Source organism: Lemur catta, chromosome 1 (assembly GCF_020740605.2).
Source record: "Lemur catta isolate mLemCat1 chromosome 1, mLemCat1.pri, whole genome shotgun sequence".
NCBI classification, from domain to species: Eukaryota; Metazoa; Chordata; class Mammalia; order Primates; family Lemuridae; genus Lemur; species Lemur catta.
Genome location: NC_059128.1, coordinates 12,347,910 through 12,371,102, shown reverse-complemented (window position 1 = coordinate 12,371,102; position 23,193 = coordinate 12,347,910). Strand labels below are relative to the sequence as shown.

Genomic DNA, 23,193 nt, shown 5'->3' with positions numbered 1-23,193 from the left:
AAACTGGTTTATAGCTCAAAGCAGAAGGAGAAAGCGAAGTAGTTCTTCTATTGAATAATGTCACCCACTCCAGAACCACCTATATGTTTTCCAATATTTCAAGAGAGGCCATTTGAAAATGGAAGTGGTGGCAATATTATTTTCTTTTAGTTTGCAACTAGATGAGTAACTGCCTGCAAGTGCAGCCAACTCCTGCCTTTCACTCATTATGTATGCACTGACATTATTAAAGTAATCCTTTTTTAAAAGATTCTTAGAAACTGCAAAGGCTACTGATGGTGAAAACACTTCTGGTCAAAAAAGATAAACAACAGTACTTTTTGTTCTCATGGAGTCCCTAGGATGGATGATTGGCAGGATTTGCTGCTTATAAGAAAACATGAGCTGCGTGTCTTAATAGGACTCTAACTAACTTCTGCATCAACATGTAATGGCATCAAATGCTCGCTAGCATAGAACTCTGTCTACTGCTATGAACCTTATCAGCTACATCAGAGTCAAGGCCTTTTCAAGATATTCTGTCAAGAAATGTGAGCAAAAGAGAGCATGAAGTTCACTGGTTTTTCCAGAGCACTAGTCCTGCAGCACTTGACTAAACCTGACATAGAAGTTCCACTTATTTTGAGATTGAGGGAAAGTACATACTCAGAACAAATGACAGGAAGCATTACTTCCTGCCTTAGCTTGGCAGACATCAGTGACCATTTGCATGAGGTAAATCTTTCAATTCAAGGCCCTACCGACACCATTTTGGATGCTGCTGAAAACCAGTGTGCTTTTTTAGCCAAGCAGCCATTTCAGAAAAGAAAATTGGATCAAGACAACTATGTAAACTTTTCCAAAGCTGGAGAAAGACTTCTATAGGTTGGAGGAACAATGTAGATATCTTACAAAGGTTACTTCCACTCAAACTGAAATGCGGATTCATAATTCTATTCTACCTGATGTAGACAGCACAATGTTGACCAACCTTGTTAATAATGATTTAAGTGGCTTTGATAATAAAGGAAATAATGCAAAATGAACCAAAGGAAGTATTATGGAGAAATTTCTGGTTCCTTAGAATAGGTCTCTTCTCAGTTTGCTTTTCTAAATGTAGGACTCTTATTCCATTTGCCACAATTATCATTATGAATCAGGTTTTTAATACTTGTTGCCATAATAAAAAAATTAAAAATGACTGACAGTTTTAAAACAAGAAGACATTCATGCTGCCATGTCAAAAACCACTGTACAATTTCACATTCTTTTTTAAGCCAAGCAAAAGCAGTCTTCTTGCTGAAATTTACCTTGAGCATAATTAAACTGTTCTTTTCACTTTATTTGTAAAATTTGAATTTATTAAAAATGTTCAGGAAATAGTTTTTAATGTTCACATTAAAATGAAAATGAGGTTAATGTATTAAAAATATTTTTATGGTCTGTCTGTAAAAGCAATCAATTTTCAATGCAATATAATCAAATGCATGCAAAATATTACAAGTGTATGCGTTTACATGCATTATTCTGGAGGAAGTAGCCTGGAGCCCTAAAAGCTTAAGAGCAATTGTTCAGAGGCCTCTGATTTATGTCCTTCCTTAGAGTGTTTTCAACTTAGACATGTTGCTCTCACTAGAACCCAAATGGCTAAACCACTGTGAGACCAACATTTTCTGTCATTCAAACTTTATTAATGCAGCTTAAAACTATATACATTCTATATACTGCTTACTAGCCATGCCACACTTTGGGTTCACAGAAACTTATAAACTATTATACTTAAGCTAACGCTTTAAAAAAAACAAACAGCAGAAACTCTCTAAGTGACTTCCACTTAGCCAACTCTCCAGACTAACTGATACCCCCTTTCCCTCTGTAAACAGCCGACTGACTGCCCACATGACTAGGTCACCCATGTGCTTCTGCCTCCATGCAGTTCCACACCAGTCACTGACCTTTGTTGCCTTCTGTGTTTATGCTTGTTGTATATGTTATTCTTATTATATAATTTCATTACATATTACATAAACCACTGAAATATGAATATGAAAGAACAGAAAAATGAGGTTGAATGCTTTGAAAAGACTAGATAAAAGCAAGATGCATTTTTTTAAAAAAAGGAACTGCTAGAAAATTAGGTGTGAGTGAAACAATTATAAAAGGCTAGGGGGAAGAACTGTGAAAATCTAAAAGGATTTGGTACTCAGATTACTTTAAATGTGTCTGGTTCTCACTTTAAAGAATCTGAAACTGTTAATTTACATGATGCATTCAATTGTGCTTTGTGCAAAATATACCACTGTTTATAAATCTATTCTCAAAGAGTCCTGTGCCTACATCCAAAGATTGGTAAATGAATGTATATTTAAACATTTTAAGTAAAAAAATAATATGTTCAAATATATGTATATCTCCTCTTTTAGTGATTCCCACTTGAACCAACATTTTTTGATTGACAAGTACCAATTGTGTCATATGAGAGTTTCTAATAACTGAAGGATCATATTAATCACTGCTGAAATTCATCCTTCCAGATTATTAGAAATGCATGAAATGGTGACTTGGGCATCAACCATCTAGCTATGCCTCCCAGTATGCTTACATCCTCAATCTGGTAAGTATGCCTTTTATGCCATCACCTAAATTGTTGATAAAAATACAACCCTCTGGCTTAAAACACCTGATTTCCCATTGCTCTTATGATAAAGAGCATCCTTAACACAGCTTCAAGCTTCCAAATTATCTGGCTTCTATCTAACTCTCTCTACCTTCCCACCATCTCATTTAGCTAACTCCTTCAGAACTCAAATCAATAATCCTTTTCTGACTTCCCAGACTAGAAAAACCCCTCTCATTTAAGGTTCTCATAACCCCATGTGTTTCTCTAATATAGAAATCATCAGAAATGTAATTTATTTGTGTGACTGTATCATTAGCACACAACTCTGAAGCTGGCAGGTCATAGAAAATCAAATAATCCTCAATGCATTTTAAAAAATGAACAAACAAGCAAGTAAATAAGACCAAAGAAAGAGCTCTGCAATGTACTGCAAAATAGCCTTCTCTCAGTTGACAATTTCAACCTGAAGTTGAAGCTGGGTCTTTAGCAAAATAATCTAGCAATTCAGATCCATATTACAGAGCCACAATTGGCCAACTCTTTCCCTTTTAGGAAGAAGCAATGAACTTGAATGAAGTAATCTCTTTTAATTTTGGTATTAAATCTGACTCCTGGCTACATTCCCTGGTGAAAGTGAACTTAGGAAACCTAGCTGCCACCATTTTAGAACAGGAAAATATCTTAACATAATGACATCTATATATGGCCACTGCTTTGTAATCTGCCGCAACTACGTAAGAACCAATTACGATGCCTAGCCACATCCCTCCCTCATATGTAATTTAACGTGGGGAAAGATTCCCATCTTTCTTTCCACATGTGATATGTACTGCACACTAACTCCCAGCTCCAACAGTCAATCCACCTGTGCATCCCCACCCTCTTCCCCTGAAGAACCTCATTCACCCTAAGAGAACAGTGCCAGAAATGGAACTGAACAAGAAACATACTCGTGGAACTCTAAGTTTCACTTGTCCTGTCCTGGAAAGCTGGTCTGGTTAATAGGCAGCCAAATGTACACAGTAAGTAATACCAGGGTGGTATATATCAATGCCCCAGTAAAACCATCGTCATTGAAGGATTCTCAGAGAAGCTGCTTCATTTTAGCGTTACTGCAGCACAGTCTGTACACAAAAAGCAAACATTCAGAGTTCAACGTGAAAGTGACTGGCTATAATTTTGTACTTCTAAAGGCTCATCTGAAACATCTGATTGGATCTCAGAATCAAAAAGAACCCTACTGTCTATCCCAGTAAATTCTCTAAAATCTATTGTTTGAAGACAGATCAACAGAAAGCACCTCACTGGGACTATAGCAGTAGCTAAGTTCTACTCAGAAGGATGTCAGTAAAGTGAGGTTTAATCTTGTGTGTGTCACTTTTTAAAGAGACTACATTTTTAAAAAAGAATTACGCCTTTTTGAGAATCTGTTTCTTTTGTCAAAGATGCTAATATTTTCATATGATTTAATTCCCACAATATAGGAGCCATATGATAATTTCAGTGCTTGTTAAAAGTCTCTGCAGACCATGTTTTTTTCAAACTGTGGGCTGTGACCCATTAGTGGATGATGGTATCAATTCAGTGGGTTCAACTAGCATTTTAAAAAACTGATATAGAACCGGATATACTAAAAGTGTTTCAAGAAAATTTTTTTTCTTCTTTATAAACACATGCAAATATGTGTATATATATATATGAATGTAAGCAAATCTGAGTAAACTGGAGGGAAAAGAGGAACAGTTTAGAACAATGGTAAAAAACAGACTTTAGTGACTGCCAGACTGCCTGGGTTTGAATCTTAGATATGCTCTTTACTAACAGTGTGACATGGGCAAAATATTTAACATATTTCTGTCTCAATTCCCTCATTAGGGATAGTAACAATTCTGATAATCATATGGTTTGGGGACTAAATACATTAATATAAGAATCTAGAATAGGGCTTGGCAGTTAACAAACACTGTATAAACATTAGTGAAAAAAGTGTGTGTGTGTGTGTGTGTGTGTGTGTGTGTGTGTATGTGTCTACACACATACATAAATACTTACACTAAGTTGCAATATAAAAATGCACCTATTTCTTGCTATGGTTGATAATTTTAAAAGCTTGAAAGCTACTATTCTAAATGAGCTTATACAGCACCCTTATTTAAAAAATAAATTATATAGGTCAAAGAATTTTCCCTTTTGCTTTACCTCTTAGTAACCTCAGAGTTAAATTTAAGACTCAATTGCAATGACTATCTCATCCCAGATGTCCAACAACTATTTCCCTTTCCTTTAATCTGGCTTTTGTTCTGTCTTCATTTTTTCTCTCTTTTAGTTCTTTAAGGTTACTTTTTAAAAAATTTTGTTATCTTTGAAAGCCCCTTAAAAACAGGTAAATTTCAAAACACATTTAAAATAAAATGCATCAGATTTTACATATTTATCAAACAAGCAATGATTCTTAAATTCCTTTATACAACAGATATCTCAATTGCGCACTACACTTCAAATATTTTTTTTTAAATGTACAAGTATTTCAATATAATTTTAAAGTAAAAATGGAGAATTTGAGGAATTTAATATAACTATTTTTTAAGTTAGCTATTGTTGGCAGGATTTGTGAAATCAAAAAAACAAAATTTCTAAGATTAAAAAGCTTAGGCTGAATAAAAATAGCTTACTCTTCAAACATTAAAGAAAAGCTATGAACCCAAAATATGTTTGTTTAAATAAACTGATGTAAAAGCATATGAAATCACAAGCAGTAATTTTTCTGAGGTAGGTCATTTGTTTTAGGCATAAACATTTATATTCTCTTTAGGTAAGAAATACATAATAAAAGTACCGCTATTCTAGATTTAATTCTATTTTAGTTTTTAAATTAATCAGAGCCATTTGACTCACTTGCATAACCATTTTAGTGGTCAACAACAGTCATACAGCAGAATCAGAGGCACAAATCAGAACATTTTTTCATGGATGGTGACAGCTCCAGAAAAAAGACTTAATATGTAAAAGGTTGAAAGTAAAAATACTTAAGGGACTAATTACATATAGATTCCATTTATATATACTGCATTAGCTGGACTAATTGTATAATAATCTTTCTCCTAGCACTTCCTGAATTTCAGAGAAAGTCCTGAGACTCTACATGCATTAAACCAGCTTGTAACTGCATGCATGGATGTAGCTGTGGCTAACTCCTGACTGTCTTCATACGGATGATCCATGTGATTCATAGGCCATTTCTTACCCCTGGTCCCAAATGACTTGAAAACCAAAGAGTTCTGGTCCATCTGGAAAGAAGAAAAAGCTGCAAAAGGAAACTATGTCCTATTGCAAAGTCTAAACTTGGAGATAACTATCCATGGATTTGGTTACAAGAGAATCTTACTAAAAAATAAGAACAGCAAAACAAGAATCAAGGAAGACTAAGAAGCATATTCATAAATAAGTCTCTATTTATATCTCCACAAACAAGCTGTTTCCCTAACTAAATGGTTATGTCTTAACTGCTGGAGTTAATGACCATCTGTAGTGGATGCTGACGGTACCCTGCCAGATCCCCTTTGCAGGCTGGGATATCTATAGTCCAGCTGCTGAGTATTGGCTGCTAATGGCCCACAGCTGCCCCCTTCTCTGGAGAAAGGCCTAAGGTGGGCAGGAGTCACCTCCCCTGGGAAGTTATGTGCCACCATTTCCTACTCCACCCCCACTCCAACAGCCCACAGCCAATGACTACCATGGGCATAGAAAGTCTACCTCCTCGCCCTTGCTCCAAAACTTCCCATTAGTTCAGGCTGAATCTATACCCAGGTTAGACCACATGCTTGCTTAGACTCTTCCCCTGCCCATTCTGCTTCCCTCACTCTCTTTCTCCTGAAAGCACTCCGGCAATAAATCACATGTGCCCAAATCCCTGTCCTGGGCTGTGCTTTGAGCTAACATGACCTAATACAGCATCAATGATAAATCAAATTACATTTACAATAGAGAGACAATGTCAATCAACACCTTCATATGGAATCAACTTTTAATTATGGCATAAAACAACACAAACATTTGACCTCTAAGATTTACATAAAAAACATAGGCTTACACTGAAACATCAGGTATGATGGGTACACACAGATCCAAAAGTATAGATTTTTGAATGACAATTTTGACAATTTAATGAATACATGCTTTTAAAGGTACTATTTTAATAGGGATACTTTCCAAACACTTAAAATAATAAAGTGACAAATGATGGCTAAGTCATCATACTTTTAAAAACTGTCTTTTACATGATTCAACCAAAGTTTTTTTCATCGCTATCATGTCACACAAAAAGTAGCAGTATCTTTACATTGTCTGGTGCAATTTCCAGCACCCTCTAGTGGCAAACTACCCCGGAAAAAATAGACGTATGTCTTATTTAATAAATGAAATGTGTTTCTGAAAATCTGCTGTAAAAAAAGTCTTACAAAACAAGACTATCCTATCAGGGAGATTTTCATATTGTCTGGGACCAATCAGTAAAGAAATAGCGCAAACTACATTTCAACATCGCACTTAAGGCTGGGGTAAAAAGCCCAAAGATTTATCCACTCTCTACTGGATAAACCAGTATTTCCACAGAACAACTTGCAAGATCTGCTACTGATTAGATGATTGAAAAAAGAAAAAAGAAAAGAAAGAAAGAAAAGAAATCTACATGATAAGGAAAAAGTGAACTTCTTGATAGGGCACGAGGGACCAAGGTAGGCACAAATGGTTACTGCTTATTAGACACAGCTGTGGGAAAGGCACTTTGACTTTCTTTCTACACTTTGCCAGCACTCACTCCAAGGTTTGATGAATCCAGAAATAATTCTACATTACATGAAGACCAGATCTGTATTATTCAATTTGTGAGGTTACATGTAATATATATTTTTAAATACTTACTACTCCATCCCCAGCACCCAGCACAGTGCCTGCCTCTCAGTAAATACATGTGAATGAATGAATCCCAACAGCAATGGGAATGAACTTAAAAGTTTTAAATAGAAAAGTGACATGATCAAATTTGTATTTCGGAAAGATCACTTTGGCTGTGGTGTGGAAATGTATTAGCAAGGACCAGCCTGAAACTAGGAAGACCTTTGGTGGTGGTTGTTCTCCTGTTGCAGGACATATTTTAGGCTTTACAATAAAATATTCATTAAGAAATGACATTCACTTATGTATCAAGCTAAGCTGAGAGTATGGTAACACATAATATTAGCTCTTTTAGAAGCTGAGCTACGTCCCTTTTTAGCTTCCACAATAATAGCTAAAACTTATATAGCAATTACTATGTATCAGGCAATCCAAACATTTTATTACTCATATGATATATATTTTAGTATAAGACTGTTAACCTATAATACACTAAGGTTGTTCAGAACCTAAGATGTTTGAATAGTCAAGAGAAGAAAGGTAAGAGATAAATATAATCTTTTCATTTGATATGTTATTTTTAAGGTAATATACAAATCAAGTTCTTATAAATGCTAATAAAATTTCAACTACCAACATTTCATTTATGAGATATTTTTTCATTTGCTAAATTTTTATTATTAGAAATATCATCCTAGGTGAAATTACTCCCAGAGATGCTAACAAAGTGAGTGACTATATAAAATAACTCATAATCTCTCCTTTTGAGTTAAGTGCTAATAATTTTGTTTTTCCTAGTTAGGTTACAGCTTTACAATGGTATTCTCTGTTAAACAGATAACTACAACTGATGGCTATTTAGCAATTGGCAATTCGTATCTATTATCTCATTATTTTTATAACAACATTGTGAGATAGGTATTATTAACTTATGACAAAAGGGACTTGTGCTCAGAGTTCGTATGATTTACTCAAGAAATTCAAGTTAAGCAATGATAGTATCAAGATTCAAACCTGAGTCTTCTAAGTCATTCTTGATACCCACACACTCCACACCAGGTGAAAGCACAAAACTGGAACAGTAAATTAACATGGCTATACCTGCTATGGTTACGTGGCAAAATTTTTCTTTTTTCTTTTCTGTCATGCTAAGAAAAGACCACATCAGATCTCCAAAGTGCATGACCACGTATGATGAATAAAGAAAATTCAGAGAATACTAAAGTCCTTTGGCTGAGACTTTCATGCTCCACTTCATTATCAGAATTACTAATAATGCACACAAACAGGTGCATTTAAAGACTTTCTTCTCCTATACTTGGACAGATATCTCAAAGAAAGCAAAATTGTCAAAAGAAAGGCAGTAGAAAAGGAAAGAAATTTTTACAAATAAAAACAGAATCATTATTCCCAAAAATAATCCAAAATTTCATCATGAAACAAAATAATTCTAAAAGATGAACCAAAGATATTTCCTGGACTTTGGAGTAACAATCTGAAGAATAATGTTAGAGATAATAGCATAAATGATATGTTTTTTAGATCATTATTATACTTCATACTGCTATGGGAAGGAGCAGGGTAACAGGGTTGGAAAAAATATAGATGGATGATCTTAAAAGCCTATAATCTAGGAGAAAGATAGCAGATGTGAAGCAAAGTTCCAAGAACAACTCATTGCTATGTTCTCTAAGAAGGGCTCTCAGTGCAACAATTCAGGGAATGAAGCAATGTGGGCAGGACAGCTGGAAAAGAGAAGGAGCACTATAGCTGGGGGAACAAGATAAGGCAAGGCTTCAGAGGGTGGGAAAGTACACATAATTGTAGGGGGGTAAAAGAAAATAAACTAGACTAGAAGGCAGGCAGAGTATCAGGGTTACTTGGAAAAAAAGACGGGAAACTAAAAGCAAGGCAAGAATTTGGACTTGAATAATGAACTGGGGGAAAAGGTACTGTAATGTTCTTAAACAGGAGAATTGCACAATAATGTTGTATTTTAATAAGGCTGCATATTATTTATTATAGAATATAGTATTACAATGCATAAAATGGAGAAGAGAGCCTGCAGAAACGCAGCCCAGTTAAGACATCCTTTGCAACAATCCATATATAAGGTAAAATGAGCAATGGCACCTAGGAACAAAAACAAAAAGGTAAATTCAAGGGTTATTTTGAAGGAAAAATTATAGAACTTTGTAAGAAACTAGAAATGAAGAGGCCAAAATAGAGAAGAATCAAAAATTATTTCAAAGTTTCTAGCAGGAAACTGACCAATAAATTAGTGATAAACCAAAGGAAACAAGATCACTCAAAAGAGAAACAAATCAATACTCTGAGTAAAAGAGAATTTTTATGACTATTATATGCATTTAAGTATGAGAATAAAAAGTAAATCTTTCATATTCAAATATTCCACAAAGTCTTCAAGATATCCGAATAGCATTTTTTCTAGTTCAAATATATAAATTAATTCATCAAAAGAGTTTTCAGTTTCATTTTCAAAGAAAACCTTACATGACATATAAAGACATCTGATGAGGCTTTTCTATTATTCTCAGTAGTGCTGAAAAAAATTATCTTAAAAAGGTAATGAAACTGAAAGATTAGTGGTGAAATTTTTGAATAAAAATTGAGATTTTATTATACTCATAATAAAAGTTTCCACCTACTCCATTTAGTCATCAAAAGTGTGATTTTTAAATACAGAAGTACCTACAATGACATTTTTTAGTTATTCCATCTTCTCATAAGAGCACTATCTGTCCACTGACAAAAAGGAAAAGCAGTATCCATGGCTGACAACAGACCCTTTATAGGACAGTGAACAGGATGAAATGGAAATGCAAAACTTTGCAGAATTGTCTTAAAGGCATGTGATCAAACCACTCAAAGCTCAGGTAGATAATGAATCAAAGTATTAAATGTGTTAAAAGAACATATACACAACATTTGATTTTATAAATTTGATATTAAAAATTTCACATACAGGAAACAAGTAGATACTTTTCCTTCCTCATACTGTCCAAGTGAGTTTTTTGGAATCAAAGTTATACTAGCCTCATACAATGACTTGGGGAAAATAATTCTTTTTCTATTATCTGAAAGAGTCTGTAGAAGATTAGAATTATCTATGCCTTGAACGTTTGGCAGAACTCATTCTTAAAACTGTACCCCGTATCTTGATTTTTACTTACTGACCAATTTCTTTATGATTCCTTTTTCAGCCAGTTTGGTATTATACACACTACAAGATTCCTACACTTGTTAAACTTTGAAGAACACTACCTCGGAACGCTAACTCCTGTCATCTCCCAAATTATATGCTATTTTATCTAATTTTTCAGTTTTCTTTTCTTAACCCCACAAATGAGGCATCACGAATACAGCTTCACACAGTCAGTACTGCTTAGATTTTGTTTGTTCACCAATTCTTTTTGTACCTCAGAAATTCTCCAGGGATCATTTTCCTTCTCCCTAAAACTACATCCTTTAGAAAGGCTTTTAGTGAGGACCTATTGGTAGAAAACACACCCAAGTTTTGTATCTCTGAAAATGTGTATTTTGCCCACACTTCTGGAAACAGTTTTGCTGGGTATACAATTCTAGATTAACTGTTATTTTCTCTGGGCATTTTGAAGATTGTATTCCACTCTCCTACAGCTTCTATTTTTGCTGCTGAAAAATTAATTGTTTAATCGTTGTTCCTTTATAAGCATTTCTTTTCTCTGTGGCTACTTTTTAGGAATTTATCTGTCTCTTTTGTTCATCAGTTTCTCTCTAATGAATCTACATAAAAATTTTTTTTTTACTTGTCTACTTGGGATTTTCTGTGTTTCCAATATCTGCAAATTCATATATTTAATTAATTCTAGTAAATTCTCAGCTATTATGCCTTTGAATAGTGACTTTGCCCATTCTATGAGCTCCTTCTGGAACTCTAATTAGACAAATGTTACATCTTCTCTGTCTATTCTCTATGTCTTAATCTCTCCCTTATATATGCCATTTTTTTTCTCCATTCCATAGTCTACATAATTTTCTTCAAATCTATAGTGAGCTTGGGAAGTAACAGCTAAAGGATTGAGGGTAGAGAAAATGTTACAAAATTGATTGTAGTGATAGCTGTGCAGTTTTTTGAATATACTAAAACCACTGAATTGTACACTTTAAATCGGTGAACTATATGGTATGTGAGTTACATCTCAATAAAGCTATTACCAAAAAAATGAAGACAAAACAGATAATATAAAAACAATTTATTTATAATATAAACTGACCTTAAAAAGCTGTTGACCAGATGTCACAAATACTATTTTTAAGGGAATTGCGTTACCATTGAACTGTAACCCTCTTTCCCTTTTGGATAGACACTGCCTTTGAAATGGGAAATGAAGGTAGGAATAAAGGATATTATTTTGATATTTTGAAAGCATGACTTCTTAGGGACAGGGTAGGCTGGAGCTAGTTTTAAAAAAATACATCTTTACAAATGATCTGAAGGTGAAATTGCCTAATAAAATCTCCAAATTGACAATTACACCAAATTCTTTCTGACAAAAAAATGCTTAGTAGATGGGAATAAACTATTCATTGGGATTATTCATTGGTAGCTGCAAAGGTTGAGTCTATATGACATGCTAAACTACTCAAGGAGGTTATGAAGACCTAGTATGGCAAGGCCCCAGGCATGAAGGCTCATTAATGAATGACCTAAAGACAACTTACAAACATGAATTTAAACATAGTATGAGGCTAGGGCAGTGGCTGGGATTGATTAGGAAATCCAGGAGAAAGGATTTTCCTCTTGCTAAAAGGTTTGGCATTTTGGAAGATATGGGCAGATACCCTAATATAGACACGTACAATCTATCCTGTCAGGGGCTGGAACTCTAAGAAAGCACAGAGGCCCCTGAAAGCATGAAGCTAAACTGTAGTCGGGAAGAAAAACGGCCTGTCTTCTGAGGCTCTGCCTCTCCTTCCAAGAAAAGAGCCCTATGCCTGCTGAGGATAGAAAAAAAGAGTTAAAAGCCTCCTGGTACGTTTATGTGAAGGAAAATGAGAGTAACCAGTCCTTACAACAGTGGTGACTGCAGAGCAACACGTTCTTCGGGGAGAGTTGAAGAGGAAAGGTACACACCTGACAAGACCAGCTACATAACTGGCAGGGCCCAGTGCACAATGAAAATGTGGGGTGCCTTATTCATGATTTATTAAGAATTTCAGAACAGCTGACAGCAGAGCATTACACCAAACAGGGGGCTCTTCTAAGTGTGGGGATGTCTGTAACTGCATGGGTCATATGCCCCTGAAGCTGGCCCTAATTCCTGAGCAGCAAGAGCAGTGGTAGCAAAAATTCAGAAGGCACAGGAAAGTACAGCAGAAAATCAAGACCATCTAAAATCCCACCACCCAGAGACCACCACTGTTACCATCTGGTGTATATACCAAAGATTTCTGCACATACATATATACATGTAGACATTTATTTATATAATTTTTTATATCATGGAAATGGTACACTGTACATTCTCTTCTGTAGAATAACACTATTTGGATGATGGGCACACCTATAACCATGACTCAACCATGACAAAAGTGATCCATGTAACCAAAAACATTTGTACCCCTTAATATTATGAAATAAAAAATGTTTAAAAACCTTATTAAGTTTAAAAATGCTAGTAAATATAGATCATTTCAATCCTGTTATACAGATTATAGAACATACAGGTCCATGTTGCATTTAACTCAAACCCCTATTGCTGGGTTTTGAGTTTTTCATTATTACAAATTATATACACTGAGTATCAATAGAGTTGAGTAAAGATTAAATAAGTCAATCAATACAAAGCACTTCACAGAGCACTTGGCATATAATAAGCACTCTATAAATATTAGTCAGTTTAATATTGTGTCCTGTGTAAAAGTTGAACTAATTTATATTCCCAGTAGCAAGGTAAAAGAGATTGATTTCCCTAAATCCTTGCCAATTCTTTCAATTTTTGCCTTCTATGAATGGTCTGTTCATCTTCTTTGACAGTTCTCCTATTGGATTCCTCATGCTTTTTAAAATTTTAATTAATTTGTGTATTAGGGCTATCAATCTTTTGTCATAGGAAAAACAAGTACCTTTCTTTCCCTTAAAAAAAAATTAGCAAGACTTACCTCCAGTTCCTAGGACCTTCAGGAGCTCAAAATTTTCAATCCCCACCTTCTCTGCATGTCCTGTTAAATTAGCTGAAAAAGAAAGAGAAAAAAAGAAATAATTAAGGGGATCAGCGATAGAAGGAGACCCTGGGGGCCTCTGCAGTTCCAGCAACCTTCTATTTCTAGCCTTGGGTAGCTAAACCAGGGTTCACGTTATAATTACTTGTTGAATGGCACAGCTATGTTTTGTGCAATTTTTTGTTCGTTATATATTACAATAAAGCCTTTTTTTAAGAATTGAGGATCTACATATCATTTGTACCAAAGGTTACATTAACATAAATTTAAGTGTTAATAGACTCTCTATTGACCAATATAATCTAAAAATGAAAAAAATTATAATATGTAGATAGGTAGTGGAAAGAAAACTGGACAGGGTTAGAAGACATATTAACTTATTCAACAAATATTTACTGAGTATTAACTAAATGCCATCCCCAAGTTCCAGGCTGGGTTCTAGTTCCACTTCTGCCACTAAATACTGGACATGAATTAGTTTGCATTAGTCACTTGAACACCCTGTGTATCCATTCCTTATCTCTGAAATGAAAGCGTTGGTCTCAGTTAACTGTAAGAACCCTGCCAGCTGTAAAATTCTTGTACTATATTTAAAAATATAAACTCTTCAAAAATGTATTCTGTCCTAAATAAACAAAATTAGGATATCTTATAAACGAGCATTTTCCAAAGTATAGTCCTTGAATTCTAGTCCCATCCTATGAGATATTAAATGATGTCATATTTGGGAAAAAGGTGGGGAGTAGAGTGCTCTGGTAGAATAAATTCAGAAATGGTTGGCTTAAACAAAGTTAAATGGTTTCTTTACTGCTGAACCTCACAGATCCTATATTACGAAAATATGCATGTGGATCTTCAAGACTGAGATACTACATCTGTCTATTTGTTTACCTACAAAATTATTATGGTAATCTATTATTATTATGTGAACTAGCATTCTGTAGAAGTAGTTAAAAAGGGCTTGATCCAAATTCTAGTTATACCACTTAAAAGCTGTGTGACAAATTATTTAACTTCTCTGTGTCTCAGTTCCCAATAATACAAAATAGGGATGACAAAAATACTCATCCTCAAAGCATCCTGGTGTCTGCAATTTACTTTGAAATGCATTAAAAAAATAAGATAAATTGATGAATAAATCTATAGATGTGAATAGATATGTCATAAAGCAAATACAGCAAAATGTTAATTGCAGAATCTAGAAAGTGAGTATAAGAGTATTCGACATACAATTCTTTCAAATTATCTGTATATCTGAAAAAGTCCATAATAAAATGACAGAAAAATAATACCTACCTCATAGGGGTTGATAAGGATTAAATGAGTTAAATTTATACAGTGCTTGCTATGTGCCAGAGTAAGCATTATTATAACTGTTTGTAAATAAATTAATGCTTTGGGATGACAACAGCTAGAAAATCAGACCCAACTAAGAATTTATGGGATTAAAAGTTTTGAGGAATAAGTAGTATCAATGTCTTTCCAAAGTTTAATTAAACATACCAGAGCTAACTTTTTTCCTTCAATTCAGAGTCTCACTCTGTCACTTTAGGTAGAGTGTGGTGGCGTCATCATAGCTCACTGCAACCTAAAACTTCTAGGCTCCAGTCATCCTCCTGCCTCAGCCTCCCAAGTAGCTGAGTCTACAGGCATGCTACCACACCTGACTAATTTTTGTATTTTTTGTAGAGACAGGGGTCTCTCTCTTGCTCAGGCTGGTCTCGAACTCCTGGCCTCAAGTGATACTCCCACCTTGGCCTCTCAGAGTGTTAGGATTACAGGCGTGAGCCATCGTACCTGGCCAGAGCTAACTTCTTATCACGTGGAAAATTTTTTAAATTGTGGTCAAAATACATAAAATTTACCATCTTAACCATTTTTAAGTGTATAGCACAGTATTGTTAACTATATGCACATTGCTATGCAACAGATTTCTAGAACTTTTTTATCTTGTATAACAAACTCTATATCCACTGGACAACAACTTCCCTTTTTCCCTTTCCTCTAGCCCTAGGAACCACCACTTCTACTTTCTGTTCTTAAGAGTTTGATTATTAATTAATGCATCATTTTGTAGTGGGAACAAATCAACGTACACAGCCCAGCCTAGAGTTCACAGTGACATCACTATAGATCTAAAATGGGTATCAAAAACATAGGTAGTATCTTAAACACACAATAGCGTATCTTCCCATAGTATGTCAAGCTGATTATATTAAAAGCCAAGCTCTTAAGAGACAATCACTTTTGAAATGATTTGGCTCTCCTCTATTTGAATGTTAAATTCTATTATTATTTTAAAAAGCTTAAGACATTATTAAAAATCATGTATTAAAAATAATTATTCCTGATTCTCACTATTAGGAGTCATTTTTATTTACTGAAGTATGTAAAGGTCTGGCTTTCCAAAAGCATTGTCTATATATTTTCCCCTAACTTTATTTGCTGCTAGAGTAAGAAGATAAGGAACTATCTTTTTTTTTTTTTTGTGAGACAGAGTCTCACTCTGTTGCCCGGGCTAGAGTGAGTGCCGTGGTGTCAGCCTAGCTCACAGCAACCTCAAACTCCTGGGCTTAAGCGATCCTACTGCCTCAGCCTCCCGAGTAAGCTGGGACTACAGGCATGTGCCACCATACCTGGCTAATTTTTTCTATATATATTTTTAGTTGGCCAGATAATTTCTTTCTATTTTTAGTAGAGACGGGGTCTCGCTCAGGCTGGTCTCGAACTCCTGACAGCAAGTGATCCACAGGCCTCGGCCTCCCAGAGGGCTAGGATTACAGGCGTGAGCGACCTCGCCCGGCCAAGGAACTATCTTTTGATACACAGAATTACTTTCATAGAAAATTAAAAGAGGTTACAAATTAATTACACTTTGTTTTATAAAGTAGGCTATCCAGGAAACCCTAGTCATTCACAAAGATCTTTCAGATGATCTGTGAAGGGCTGTTTTTGTTCATAGTCTACTGTCTCTTTTATTTCTGACATAAATTAATACTTTGCCTGCTAGAGGTTTCTCCAACCTCCTATCCCTAAGGGAAAAAGAAATGACAGGGCTCAAGATGAAGGACACCAATGCCTTTTGTACTCAGGGATGAAGGATTCCAGGTGATGAGAAGTTAGCTCTGGTATCTTCCAGTTATATCCTCTTTAGTTTCTAGATTGTTCCCAGATAAGGCAGCATTTGGGAAAGGTTTTTTTCGCTCTCCTATACTTCAAGTATCGGGTCTTAGGAAAACTCAAGAATGCTGAGCTTTGGCTCACACCTGTAATCCTAGCACTCTGGGAGGCCAAGACGGGCAGATAGTTTCAGCTCAGGAGTTCGAGACCAACCTGAGCAAGAGCGAGACCCCGTCTCTACTAAAAAAATAGAAAGAAATTATCTGGACAACTAAAAATATATAGAAAAAATTAGCCGGGCATGGTGGCACATGCCTGTAGTCCCAGCTACTTGGGAGGCTGAGGCAGTAGGATTGCTTGAGCCCAGGAGTTTGAGGTTGCTGTGAGCTAGGCTGAAGCCATGGCACTCTACCCAGAGGAATCTTAGCGTTTTCTTGCCTAAGAACGGTAAGATTCCAGTAAACAAGCTGAAGGGGTATCTGCTTATGGCAAAGGAACAAGTAAGTCTTAACCAGGTCCAGGTGGTCCAGCCCAGCTGACTAAGGTCAAGGCTTCAGTTTGGGGTATAGGACCAAAGATCAAGGACCAATGATGTACTCCTTTATTTTGTCTTCACTGTCATAATCTCACTTGGGGATCAAGCAGTTTTAACTACAATAAGGAAGGATACAAAGATCTTAAACCTGGCCACAGTCCTCAAAGCTATTATCTGGGATTGTCAGATAACATTCCTTTGGTGCATGTCCTTCTAGCTTGAAGATATGAAAAATATTAACCTTTTTATTTAACACAATTAATTACAATTTCACTAGTGTTATAACAAAAACAATACTGTTCCCCATTTAACATTGACTTTATTTTATTTTTTGTTTTGCTTTTTAAGTGATAAATAGAAGCACAGAGTTCATGGGTCAATTTTGTTCTCAAAGGAAAAATTAACTGAAGAAATTTGAGCACCAAAAACCTACAGTGAACATATTTTTAAGATTTACTGAGGTTTATTTACATGAGGTTCATTTATATGAGATTTATTTACATACAATAAAATTCACTCATTTAAATGAATAGTTGATGAATTTGAGTAATCATGTACAGTCATGAAACCTTACCACAAGCAAGATATAAACAGTTCTATCACCCTGAAAAGTTTCTGGATGTCCTTTTGAAGCCAATCACTTATTAGGCAACCAATAACATAATTCCAGTCATTATAGTTTTAACTTTTAGAATTTCATATAAATGAAATAATATAATAAGTAGTTTCTTTGCATTCAACTTCATTTCTTTTAGCCTTACCTCTCTGAGTTTCATCCAGGTTTTTGTGTACATTTTACTACTTCATTCTTATTTACTGCTGAGCTGTATTCCACAGTACAGATAATGACACAATTTGCTTTTCTATTCACTAGTTGATGGACTGTGTTGAGTGGATTTATGCTGTGCAGTTTGGGACTATTATGAAGTATTTGTGTGGACGTATGTTTTCATTTTCTTGGGTAAATACCTAGGAGTGGGGCTGCTGCACAATATGGTGCATGGGTGTCTACCTTTACAAGATATTACCATTCTGTTTATTAAAGCGGCTGTACTATTTTGCATCCATCAATAATAAATGAGAGTTCCAGTTGCTCCACATCCTCCTGAAGACATGGTAATATCAGACATTTTAACTTTAGCCATTCTAGTGGGTGTGAAGTAGTATCTTATTGTGGCTTTAATTCACATTTTCTTGACGGCAAGTAATGTTGAGCATTGTTTCATGAGCTTATGGGCCATTCATGTATCTTCTTTTGTGAATTATCTATTAAAACCTTTTGTCCATGTTTTGTAAAGTTGTTTGTCTTCTTAACTATTGCAGGAGTTCTTTATACATCTGAATAAAAGCACAAGTTTTGCAAATACATTCTCCAGTTCTATAGCTCACCTTTAATTTTCTTAATTGTATCCTTTTAAAAGCAAATTTAATAAATTTTTGGTGAAGTCCATTTTATATTTTTTCTTTTATATGGTTTGTGGAACCTATTTAAGAAATCCTTGCCTAACCCAATGTCACAAAGATATTCTCTTGTTTTCTTCTGGAATTTTAATACTTTTAGCTCAAATTAAGTCTATGATCCATTTTAAGTTAATTTTCTTACATGGTGTACGGTAAAAATCATGGTTCATTTTTTTTCCTCAGATATCCAGTTGTTCCAGTACCATTTAACAACAACAATAAAACCTTATCTTTTCACCATTAAATTATGTTGGCTCCTTTGTCAAAAATCAATTGACCACATAAACATGGGTCTATCTCAGGACTCCCTAGTCTGTTCTAGTGGTCTACATCTAGCCTTATGCCAGTAGTTCACTGTCTTGATTATCTTAAGTTCTCCAATCCTAAACTTCTTTTTCAAGACTGTCTTCTGTTTTCATACACATTTTAGAATCAGGTTTTCAAATGCTTCCCCAAAAAGCCTGCTGGGATTTTGACTGCAGTATCAATTAACATTTTAATATAATTATTAAAATGGCTGGGTTTGGACATAACATTTTATTATTTGTTTTTAAATTGTCGTTTCTGTTTTTTGTCCCCATGTTCTTACTTTCCTCACTTTTTAAAAAAATCACTTGAATGCTTTTTAGAATTCCATTTTAATTTTCACATTGGTATCTTAGCTCTACTTTTTTGCAACATTTTTGTTGTTGTTGCTCTAGGGATTGCAATGCATATCTCTGTTCAAAGTCCTCTTATAGTAAATACTATACCACTCACATAAAATATATTAATAGAAACCTTGCAACCATTCTTTATGGTATGGTTACTGTTATATATTTTGTGGGGTTTATAACATCTTCTACATATGTTATAAACTTCACAAGACAGTAAGTTTTGTTTATATGATATGACTATAAGAAAATTAATAAAAAAAAACAGAGGGAAGAGAGGAGGAGAGGGAAGAGGTTGTTGACTTTTGCATTTCTCCAGATATTTATCATATTTGAGGATCTTTCTTTTCTAGAGATCTAAAATTCCATCTGGTATTAATTCTACTCAACCTTGAAGAACTTCCTCCTTTGACGTTTCTTATAGCACTGGTGATAAATTCTCAGTTTTCTTTTGTCTTTATTCTACCTTCACTTAAAATTTTTTGTGGAGATATATAATTCACATACCATAAAATTCATCCTTTTAAAATGTACAATTCAGTATTTTTAGTATATTCATAGGGTTGTGTATCACACTATTTAATTCCAGAATCACTTTAATTATTGAAAGATATTAATTTTTTTTTGATACAGAAGTCTGGATTGACAGGTTCTTTTCTTTTCGTCTAGCACTTTTAAAATGTTCTTCCATGCTCTCTTGGCCACCAGTTTGTGAGGTGGAGTCAGTCATTAAGTGGGGTTGTTGCTCCTCTGAAATGCGTCATTTTTCTCTTACTGCTTTTTATCTTCGGTGTTCAACAATTTCACCATGTTATGTCTTGATGTCGATTTATTTGGGTTCATTCTGCCTGGTATTCATTGAGTATCTCATATCAGTAAATTTCTGTTTTCCATCAAATTTAAGAAACTTTTGCCTTTTCAAATATTTTTTCTAGTTCATTCTCTCTCTCTCCTCTCCTTCTAAGATTCCAATTACATGCATGTTGGATTGTTTGATATCAGCTAAGAGACCCCTGAGACTTTGTTCATTTTTTGCCAGTATATCTCCACCACTTTTGACATTAATTTCTATTGCTCTGTATTCAAGTTTACTTACTTTTCCTTCAGATATCTTTATTCAACTGTTAAATCCATCCAGTGAATTTTTTTATTTCAAATATTCTATTTTTCATTTCTAGAACTTCCATTTGGTTCTCTTTCATAGTTTCTATTTATCTGATAATATTTCCTACGTTTTTCATTCACTAAGAGTATGTTGTTTTATTTCATTGGGGATATCGTAACAGAGGCTTTAAGATTCTTGCCTGCTATTATATTTCCAATATATCATTCACCTTAGGGTAGGACTCAGCTGATTTTCTTTCCTCCTGCTATATGTGCCATTTTCTTGACTCTTCACTGAAATTATATATGTTAATTAGTGAAGAGTCTAGATAATCTTTCTCCAGTGAGTTATTTCTTTTGTTTTAGCAGGCAAATATCTTGGCTTGGCTTGGCTTACAAACTCTGTTCCTTGGGAGGCAGCTCCAGTCCCAGTTCAGATTTTTCATCTTTAGCTGAGCTATTGTGATTCTGTTGTACTCATGCTTAGTTCAGAGGTTAGCCAGAGAGGTGGGTACACACAATTTGAGGGCACTCCACTACCACTACCACCCACTTCTCCTTCATGTATTCCTCCCACTATCTTCAGTGATCAGGGTTCCCTGGTTTCAGTTTTCTAGTTTTCCTGGCTGGGGAGTCTACTGTTTTTCCACTAGAATCACCACAGTGTGGACTGCACTTACCCTGAAGCTAAAATCAGTGAAAAGGCAAAGTCATTTCTTATAGCTTCCTTCCTTCCTCCCCTTCTCCAACTGTGTCTGCTTCTGTTTATTCTCTAGTGCCTTCAGATAGTTGCTTTTTGTATTAAGTCCAGGTTTTATAGTTGTTTTCTGAAAAGGAATACTCCAGTGGGTCTTATTCTGACATTACAAGAAGCAAAAGTTTTTCTACAGTCAACATTATGCAGTAATAGTAGTTTCTACCTTAACTTCAACTATTGCCTTCACAAGTTAATCTAAAAGAGTAAAATAAAATTTAAAAAGGATATGATATAGGCCCATCTAAGAGATCTTGAACTTAATATCCATATGATTCTTTCTTTTACATTACATCTTTTAGGCAAAGTATATGATCACATATGAAAGCAAATCAATAGGAAGCATCATCATATTTAGGCATGCGAAAGTATTAATTACAAAGATTTTTTTCACTGTGTTAATGACAAAACACATAAAAGCAAATGGTAAATATACTAAATAGAATCCTAAGCAATGACAAACACACATTCAAGCATGTGAGTCTAGGTTTCTAAATAGTTCTCATTTCTATGCTATTATTTTGTCATTATGATTAAAGCCTTTGCATGAAAGTCTAAAAATAAACTACATTTCTCTTAATTAAATTGTTAACCTAAGAACAAGAGCTCAAACTGCTCAGTAACAATACTAACATTTATTAGAACACTTAAAATATTTACACATTTTATTTCACCCTAGAGATGAAATAAACATCAGCCAATTGCAGAAATTTTCTGCATGTGTGAGTCATTCACATGCCTTAGCAAAGCCCAAAATATGTTGATCAGATGATGTGGAGCTACCTGCATGCCTGGGACCAGACTACCAGAAATAGGCCTGTACTCTGAGAGACATTTAGAATTGTACATTGTCCTTCTTCATGCCCAAAAGCAGATGGCACTTTATTGTGGTTGTAGGAAAAAAAGAACTTTTGCTCTTTTTCCTATGCCAGGCATGCATAGGAAACTCCCTTTCTAGTTCTCCCCAAAGGTGAGAGAGGTTACTAATCTAATTATTCATGAGTCTGAAACTCCAAATGGGCACAGTTAGTAGGTAGTGTCACTGTGTTAAAGGAAGATCAGTCTCTACAGCCACAAAGCCTCTATGGGTTTTTTTGCCTCAAATTTCTGGCACAGTCTGACTCCCTGGGGCTGAATAGCCATTCTTTTGCACTTCTTTCTTCAATATATATAGTAGTTAACTAAGCAGATTCAGGGGTTCTCTTAGGACCTGGTGCTATGGTCTGAATGTTTGTGTCCCCCTAAAATTCATAGCTAGAAATCCCAATCTCCAATGCAATGGTATTCAGAGATGGGGCCTTTGGGAGGTAATTAGCTCCTGAAGGTAGAGCCCTCATGATGGGATTAGTGCCCTTATAAGAAATGACAGAAGAAAGCATGATTCCTCTCTCTTTCTCTCTCTCTCTCTCTCTCTGCTTTCTGTCATGTTAGGATACAAAAAGAAGACTGCCACCTGCAAACCAGGAGGCTGGTCCTCCATAGACAACAGAGCTGCCAGCACCTCAACCTTGGACTTCCCAGCCTCCAGAACTGTGAGAAATAAATTGTTTAAGCCACCCAGAATGTGGTGTCTTTGTTATGGCAACCTGAAACTACTAAGACATTTGGCATTCACTCACTAGTTTGTTCTCCTTTCTAATCTTCTAAGCCACACACCTGAACATGCTGGCCCCAACATTATGATTAGATGGGTTTGGGAGGGAAGTGGGAGGCCTCACTTAGGGCTTAAGTCTAAACTACTTGCACCAATGAAGCTTTTACAGAAGAGTTCTACACTGGTGTGTTGGAATTTGCACAGATCTTATTTAAAGTGGTACTCTGATTCCCACCAGCTACTGTTCCTTGCAGA

At 35.1% G+C, this 23,193-nt stretch overlaps 1 protein-coding gene across 1 annotated transcript in view; it reads right to left on the bottom strand.

Annotated features, from left to right (window-relative positions):
* Positions 1-23,193, bottom strand: part of RPS6KA5 (ribosomal protein S6 kinase A5) — a 144,988-nt gene that overhangs the window by 80,951 nt on the left and 40,844 nt on the right. Inside the window, exon 2 of the mRNA XM_045561970.1 lies at positions 13,658-13,729. Within this exon, the coding sequence (XP_045417926.1) occupies positions 13,658-13,729 (72 nt within the window). The remainder of the gene's footprint in view (positions 1-13,657; positions 13,730-23,193) is intronic.